At 34.3% G+C, this 8,820-nt stretch overlaps 1 protein-coding gene across 1 annotated transcript; it reads left to right on the forward strand.

Moving 5' to 3' along the window:
• Positions 1-377: 377 nt before the first annotated feature.
• Positions 378-6,041, forward strand: LOC114713049 (COP9 signalosome complex subunit 4). Its single transcript, XM_028897627.1, has 14 exons — positions 378-493; positions 592-743; positions 1,256-1,362; positions 1,463-1,520; positions 1,996-2,088; positions 2,199-2,299; positions 3,236-3,344; positions 3,435-3,479; positions 3,577-3,645; positions 3,722-3,813; positions 3,919-3,961; positions 4,263-4,322; positions 5,356-5,415; positions 5,802-6,041. Coding segments are annotated over exons 1-14 (1,065 nt in total). The 5' UTR covers positions 378-492; the 3' UTR covers positions 5,877-6,041.
• The last annotated feature ends 2,779 nt before the right edge of the window (positions 6,042-8,820 follow it).

Genomic DNA, 8,820 nt, shown 5'->3' on the forward strand with positions numbered 1-8,820 from the left:
TGTTTTGCATGGTTTTTCCTACACAAATGTTATTGAATTAGATAATTTGCATGTGTTGTTTGCAGAGTCGTCATCATCCTAATGGTAGCCAATAGTTTCACTTCGATAAACAGACTTTTAAAAACAAATTATGTAATGATGCTACTGTATATGCTTATTTAATTTTTTTCCCAAAAATGAAATTATTATAAATTTTAATTTTTTATGATGTCATATGGCTTTACTGTTAATGTAACTGGTTGAACCGATTAGCTTCAGATCCAGTAGCTTTTTTAGGGACACTGTTGGTGTTGGGTTTTAGAGCATTTAAGGGTTTCTTTTTTAAATATTTTTTATTATTGACTAATGTTGATATAAAACAGTCATGAGAGTGCCTTTGCGAGTGCTGCTGCAATCACAGACCAAAGGCAAAAAATAGAGCAGTACAAACAAATTCTTTCTGCTGTTATTGCATCAAATGACATCATTCAGGCCAGGAGATTTATAGATCACAGTTAAGTTTCTCTTCTCATATAGGATGAGTTGATTGCTTGAAGTCCAACCATCTCATGTGCTTTGATTGCATGGGATTGTCTTTTTTGGAACTTGCAGTGTTGTCAGATGTTGTTCCATTAGTAGTATCACGGCAACTTTTGCAGACCTTTGCCCAAGAATTGGGAAGATTGCAGCCGGAAACACAGAAAGAGATTGCCCATTATGCCCTTGCTCAGATTCAGCCCCGTGTGGTGTCATTTGAAGAGCAGGTTAAGTTTTTTGACATATTTCTTATTTGTAATTTTAATTTTTCTATGATAAACACTTAATTTGCCCCTGAGGATCAGAAATATTATTTTAGTTTCTCAAAATAGTGGATAATTCTGGGAAGTATCTGATGTGGTTTGCAGTGGGACAACTTTATCATTTTGCAGTATTTTTTCTTTGCTGATTATTTGTTTTTAAGAATCCTTGAGTTACTATGTAGATATTTCATGCTTCTTTATGAATCATACTTCTATGGCTTTCTGGAGAATATATTAGTTATTTTAGTTTTGAAAAAAAAAAATTAGCTTTTAGAAGCAAAATTCCTGCCTTTAGAAGCGCAACTTTACAGGAATTTTGCATGGTTGTATAGACTGCAGTGAGATGGTGGTAATTGATAGATTAGGGTTAAGGTGTTTGGGGGGGGGGGGGAGCGGTTTTATCTTTTGCTAACTCTTGTATTTCGTTCATTTTAAATTCTATCCTTCTACACTGATTGTTATGGTTCTTCAAATAGGTTTTAATTATTAGAGAGAAACTTGCAGAGTTATATGAATCTGAGCAGGAGTGGTCAAAAGCAGCTCAGATGCTCAGTGGCATTGATCTTGATTCTGGAATGAGGTCTAGCATAACTTTTAACCTTTACTCTATTTGCATGTATTATAATTCAGCACATGCAGTGTTATTCTCACTAAGTTTGTATTTGTCTGATTTTTGCCAGGCTGATTGATGATACATTCAGGTTGTCTAAGTGTGTCCAAATTGCTCGTTTATATCTTGAGGTATAGATATTACTGTAACTGTAATTTATGACGTGTGGCATCGCTATTTCTTATTCTTGGTGCATCTGTGATAATCCATTGGCATAACTTCTTCTGTGCGGCTGAGATATAGGCTAACATCACATCAAGAGGGAGGCCAAGTGATAAAAAGGAATCGTTATTGAGATTCATTTGATCTATTAGTGTTTCAAATCCTTGTTTTAACAATTTTTTATCTCATTTTTTTTTAGAGGAGTTAGGAAAAGGAAACGAAGATTAACTTCCATCATGCTATTGAGACTGATTATCAATGGTGTAATTTTAATGTTTGAAGCATACCAGGAGTTCTTCCCTTAAAATAATGGTTGTCATTATGCCATATTTGTTTTCATGCCAAAATTATTTTTAGAAAAAAAAAAAAGAACGATTCTTCTAAATTGCAGGACAACTGATTTTTTCTTCTTTTTTTTTCGTTTTTTTTGGGGGTTATTTGCAGGATGACGATGCTGTTAATGCTGAAGCTTTTATTAATAAAGCATCATTCTTGGTTAGCAATAGTCAGCAAGAAGTACTGAATTTACAGTACAAGGTCTGAACATTCATTGGCACCGAATGGTAAATTAGTTAAGGAAGCTAATGAATTTATGCTTTAGCTTTTGCTGATCTGTTTTTCCTTCTGCTTTCCCCATTCGTTTCCAGGTTTGTTATGCGAGGATTTTAGATTTAAAGAGGAAGTTCTTGGAAGCAGCCTTACGATATTATGATATATCTCAAATTGAAAAGCGGCAAATAGGAGATGAGTATGTATTTTGCATATTATTTGTTTATTGTTCCTTCCTTTAGCTCTTGGCAGTCACGCACGCACATATATAATCAAATCTTGAACAGGCCTCAACATTCATAAGCTATGAATATTGTGACTTGTTTATTTGATTCTGGGTAATATATAAAGGGAAAATGTGTTTGAACAAGAAGGTGCATGCATATTCCTTGAATTCATTTTGTTTCAAATGTTTCTCGAGTGATCCCTTGTTAGGTACCTTCTCGGACTGAGGAGTCCTTTGGGAAGGCTTTTTTTTTTTTTTTTTTTGGGGGGGGGGGATGCTTGCAGATCCTGAGTTTAATCATTTTTAATATAAGTCAATAAGATATCATGAAAATAAGTGGTGAAGTTGCAGGCTGTTTCATAATGCTCAATAGAATGGTCATTACTTGTGTTCTTATTTCTTTAAAGAGTTCGGGAACCCTGTATGCTGTCAACAGCATGACTGAAAATGTCTTACTGCTGTTTTGAATAATCTTATTTATTTTTCCTGTCTCTAGTTATTAGAATTCCTCTTTTGCTTTTTGGCTTCTGATGATAGCAAGTCTTCCTTATGAAATGGTTAGATATTTCTTTTTGGGGTCATGATGCATCTTAATAGGTCATAAGTTTGGTTTCTGCTTGGTCCAAGCAGTATACTGACCCATTGGAAGCAATATCTGCATCTTAACTACCATTGGTAGCCAAAAAAGGAAGGGGGGGATATAAAAGAATATATAACACTCAGGGCCTAATTACGGAAAGGTTGTGGGTGCCTTGGATATGTGAATGGTCTTGTGTTATCTGGTATAGGCACCTGGAGACAGGAACAAAACTACAAGCTTAATATCGTTTGCATTTTCATGCTTCCTAATCATAGTTGATATTCTATGGGTTGTCATTTCAATAAAAATGTGCTCACATTCTGTTACAGGGTGATAGATGAAGATGCACTTGAACAAGCTTTATCTGCTGCTGTTACATGTACAATTTTGGCAGCTGCAGGACCTCAACGTTCTCGTGTGCTTGCTACATTATACAAGGTAAAAGCTTCAGTTATGAAACATAGAAGATAAGTGTCATTTGTGGGTTGTAATTCTGTTATCATGCTAATATTTTGGTGGTTTTATTAGGATGAACGTTGCTCAAAACTGAGAGTTTATCCAATACTGCAAAAGGTCTCTCTCTCACACACACACACTGCCCCCTCTCTCCTTCTTTCTCACCCTCTCCCATTTTTTTCAATTTACAAGATTTCTGTGCTTAAAATATCAGGTATACTTGGAAAGAATTCTTAGAAAGCCCGAAATTGATGCATTTGCAGAAGAATTGAAAGCACACCAGGTTATATTGGCATACTCTATATTTTGTCTTGTTTGAGGACATGCACTGTATTTCTGAGGATTTTCTTGCCCTTCAGAAAGCCGTTCTTCCAGACAATTTTACTGTGCTGGACCGTGCAATGATTGAGCATAATCTACTGAGTGCAAGCAAACTTTACACAAATATTAGGTTTGAGAAACCATATATCCAGTTGATTGCTTCCCTATGCCCATTTTATTTTAATATTAATTCTAGATGATATGCCTTCTAACCTGGTTTGCGTTTCCATTGTAGCTTTGATGAGTTAGGAACATTGTTGGGAATTCCACCACACAAGGTAAAGCATTTCGCCTCAGTGTTTTGTAAATGAGCAATTAACAGGGTGTTTCATAGAAGACAGTTGTCGTTTTCGTTACAACTCCTTGTTTATAACTTATATTGCATCTATTGTCAAATTTTTACTGTTGAACAAGATGGTGAAATAAGGCCACCAAATGAAGGCTTCTGCTTGATGATGATGATGTTATGTACTTTTTTTTTATTTTAATTTAAGAATGATGTGTAAATTTAGTGAAAGATAACCAGAGAGCACATCAGGTTATTTCTTTTGATTTTCTCTTCGAATTATTTGAGTGCAGGCTGAGAAGATAGCGTCAAGAATGATTTATGAGGATCGGATGAGGGGATCTATTGATCAGGTACAACTAACCATTGTTATCTCTTTTTTTCTTGTAAATAAATTCTGGATTGAGGAGAAGTTATTGTAAGTAGAAGAATGAAAGAAACAAGAGCAGTGGAAAGGTAACCTGAGTTACCAAAGTCAAAGTAGCAGGTGTTGCTCATCAATTCAATTCGGCGATCTCTTTGTCGATGTCCAACAATGAAGCCCAAATAGCATTTCACTGAGAAGCATAAGGAGGCTATAAGAACATCTAATCGCACAGATGTGGCAGCACTACAAATTACCCTTGAAAATGACAGTTTTCATCACTGTCAATGAGTATAAAGCACAAATAACATTGCCTACATCAAGGAGTGCCGAGAGCCTTTGACGTGGCATGAGTTATGGCTCCGTTTTAGGAAATCCAGCATTCAGCAAAAATATTTTAGAGCACAAGAATGATTTAGCAGTTGAGCAGCAAAGTACAAATTGGTTTTAAAATTATGATCCGAAGAAGAAATAGAAAAATAATAAGGAAAATCTTGGAATGGGTTCTTGTGGTAAATGAGAGGGGGCTTGTGACGGTGTTTGGGGAAGTTAGTGGGGGCTCAAGACAATGGGAAATACTGTAGAACCTCGGGTCTTATATTTTGCTGCAAAAGATCAAAATTAAGATGCATGCTGGGGTGCACTCTTGCCTATCGTTTGGGCGGAAGTTACCTACCTGTGCTGGATTCACCCATTTCTATCAAGTTTTCATTGTTTTTAGGCCATAATATTGGATTTTTTGGTGCACCTTTAAAATTTCTTAAGAGAGCGGGTTGGTTGAGCCAATATAGAAATAATACCTTTACGTTGAACAAATGAGATATATAAATATTTGTTATATCTCTGTATTCATTATTATTAGTAACTAGTAATTTTTTTTTTAATCCACAAGCACGAAAGACTGGTATTATTTCAAAAATCAATTATTTTCATTCTCTTCATTATATTCTATTTTGGGTACTGAACGGCTCCTTTTGTTTTGTCTTTAAAATATCCGTTACCATCTGAATGGCTCATTTCAGGTTGAAGCTGTTATACATTTTGATGATGATACTGAAGAGTTACAAAGATGGGACCAGCAGGTAATTTTCTGGATTAAAAATCTGATATTGCATCCTCATGTTTGTGCAGCTGCATAAAATTTATAGGGTTTGAATATGGAGTTCTCTGTAGTGACAATTGTTTGTTGATTCGCCTATTCATTTAATCCTGTTGAATAATGTTTCCCAAAATATAAGGAATCAAGTTGGAACTCTAGTAATTTCTATGTGGCCAATTCACGGGTGAAGAGGCAAACTTCTGATTGTATTTCTCCACAATTAACAGTCAATTCTGAATAAAAATGGACACGACCACGGATAATATGGAGTCTATCTCTTAAGATATAAATTGAGAGAATCTATCTCCAAAATCCGCTTCTCCATAGCCTCAGTCTCATCTTTCAGCTATGCGATTTTTGTCCTTGCAGATTGTAGGCCTATGTCAATCGCTTAATGATGTTTTGGATAGCATGGCCAAGAAGGGCTTTCCAGTACCTGTTTGAAGGGATCATAGATATTTCTTGTTTATTCATTCTTCCAAAAGCCTCTGATTTTTTGTTTTCCAGAATATTTTTTTGATGTGAAAATGACTATATCAATCTGTGATAACATTAATTTTCTCATATATTAGATAGCTGATTTAGTATCAACCGAGTTTGCCGAGGCTATATTTAGTTTACTGCATTGTTTATGAGTTTGGAAATATCTGCGGCATTATCATCGTTCTCCTTGGTCTTTTCATTATGTTTTTGGGTTTATTCCAAGTTGGGGTATTATAATTATTGATAAAATAATACAATGTTTTGGGCATTTTGTTAACTTCATTGCTTTATTTTTATTTTTTTGGGTGAAATGTCGCTTAATTATTTGTTGCTTAGACCAAAGATGGGAAGAACTTAACGAGAATCTGTCAGATAAGTTAAAAACAACAAAGCCGCGGGACATATCTGTGATGACTAGGGGTGTTCAATTTGTCTCATTCTAATTCCGATGAGTTCGGGACGGAGCGGGACACTAACCGGGAAGGAAGATGGGGGACGGGGTCGTCCCGTCCTATCTCGGGGGGTTTTTTTTAAAAAAAATTATTTATTAGTAATTATTATTAAATTATTCAATTTATTTATTAATAATAATTCTTATTTTTATAATGATTTGTAGCTCTTAAGTTGTATTATCTCAATAAAATCATAAAGTTATTATATAGTGTTTTTTTATGGTTATTGTATTTTTTTTTCACTTTTTTTATGCTATATAATTGAACTTTCTACATAATAATTTTTTTTATAATGTTTTATTTTTAGAAACCCAATAAAAAATAAGTATTATAACATAAAAAAAATTTTATATAAAAAATTATAGTATTTTTTTTTTTAAAAAAAAAAAGGGAAGCGGGACGTTCCGGTCCTGTTCTGGTTTCATCCTGGTCCTGACGAGATCGAGACAGAACCCAGTTGGGACGGGATACAGGACAAAATTCCTATCTCGTCTCTGTTCACCAAGATGGGAGCAGGACAAGTCCCGTCCTGTGAACACCCCTATAACACTCCTATTATTGATGATTATTAAAACTTTCAATTTCATCACTAGCACTATGTTTGGCTGAATTGAGGGTGGGGAAAGGATTTTAAGGAAAAAGATCAACTTTGAAAAGTAGATATTAGACTTACAGAATTTACCTAGGTTTTTCTCTACTCAAAATTGTTAAAGTCCATTCCTGAAACTATTGAATGTATCTTTTTGACTACGCTCCAAGAAAATTAAATATAGAAAGCCATCGGTAAACTCGTATATAACTATCAAACTAACATGTTTACAAGTTAGATTTAACAATTTATATTTGCAAGTCAAATTGCATCATTTATAAGTTAAACTTGTAAAAAAATTGAATTTTTTCAGATTTTTCTGTATTTAATTTTTTTGCGTGAGACTTTTAGATCATTTTTCTTTTAAAATATTAATTTCAATTAAGTTAAATAAGTGAATCTAAATTTAAAAACAAATTAAAGATTAGTGAGAATAACAAGTGAAAAAACCACATAATTTGATCGGAAATAGTGCAATTGAGAATATTCTTATTAGCTATTGTTCTCTCTTGCTTGCTCATTTATCTTGCTCAGACGATGGTGTTTTCTTCTTTCTATATGCTGAGGCCATCTCTGATTTTGTTGCCATTTTCATTTCTCTTATTCCTGTTTGAACTGAGAGTCTTTTAAAGGAGTGGATTAATAGATTATAATTTGGTAGGGGTCATTTTGATTTTGCTAAAGTAATGGACGGACACAAGATCCATGCTTCCAAATTACAATCCTTGATACAGGTTTCCAAGAATTCCATAGCTCCCTTTTATTTTATTTTCAGTATGGAGGGGATTTAAATTGTAAGCTTTTACGGGGGTTCACGGATGTGACAAGGCTATTCACTATTCTAATTTCATAGAAGCCAAATGTCTCTCTGTTTACTCTCTATACTCACTTTTCAGCTTGCGCTTGCTGCTTCAATATTACAATGTGGAGATAGCTTATGGTATCGATAAACGGATTAGAATTTTCATGATACGATGACAACAGTCATTAAATTGCTATGGTTTACGTGTTCAAGTTTTCGCCAGAATTGGGTCTCAAATTTATCAATCTTAATATTTTTCAACCGCTTGATGATTTAGACCTGAAATTGTCACTTGCTTTTTGAACAAGTAGGAGGAATGTGTCTTTCTTGTATAGATTTTGGACATGTTTCAATGACTTTCTACGTCATGGTTTTTTTTTTTTGTTTTGGTTTTTTGGTTTTTTTGTTTTTGTTGCATGTCCCATAGTCTAGATGCACGTCTCAAATTTCCGTGGATTCTTCTATAAGAAAACCAGCCAAAAGATTCGATGATGTTAATGAGGGGCCACTATGATGAGGGTGATACTGTTGTGATGGCAAAAAATTGGACAACCACCTATAATTACTTTTTTTTTAATGGCTAAATATGGGTATCCTCCTATTAAAAGTAAGTATGTTCAAGGCACTGTCGAGAACTAAATATGGATACTTTTCTCAGTAAAAATTCAAATCTTGATTCATCATATTGTGAAAAACTAACTCCTGCTAAATTTAACTCTTATTGGTCTCATAATTAGTTTTTATGTCATTGGTTTTTGTTTTTCTTATATCCTAGAATCTTAGATTCCACGCTAACATCATGATCCATTATCCAGTATAACTCTGGTGGAATTTTTGAGCATTGCAAACGCTGCTCTCTCAAAGAAACTCCCAGAGTCAAAATATCCCATTTCTTTCAAACCAATTTGATTGAATAGACGCCTGTCTCCTCTTTCAAAAAGTAAAGTTAGTGACATAAGCTTTCCATCTTGTTAGTCGTTTATTCCATTACGTGGCGCCATGGCATGAGGACTTTCATTGGAAGCGCCTCTTATGTTATATTGATCGAGCTTCACCTGTGTT

This window comes from Neltuma alba, unplaced genomic scaffold (assembly GCF_004799145.2).
Source record: "Neltuma alba isolate B1F8T4 unplaced genomic scaffold, ASM479914v2 tig00011414_pilon, whole genome shotgun sequence".
NCBI lineage: Eukaryota > Viridiplantae > Streptophyta > Magnoliopsida > Fabales > Fabaceae > Neltuma > Neltuma alba.

What these genes read in the sequence shown, in the direction of transcription:
- LOC114713049 (XM_028897627.1), top strand. An exon ending in CTTGATTCTGGAATGAGGTC is followed by an intron (nt 1,363 to 1,462) that starts TAGCATAACTTT and finishes TTTTGCCAGGCT; the next exon opens with GATTGATGATACATTCAGGT. An exon ending in TACTGAATTTACAGTACAAG is followed by an intron (nt 2,089 to 2,198) that starts GTCTGAACATTC and finishes ATTCGTTTCCAG; the next exon opens with GTTTGTTATGCGAGGATTTT.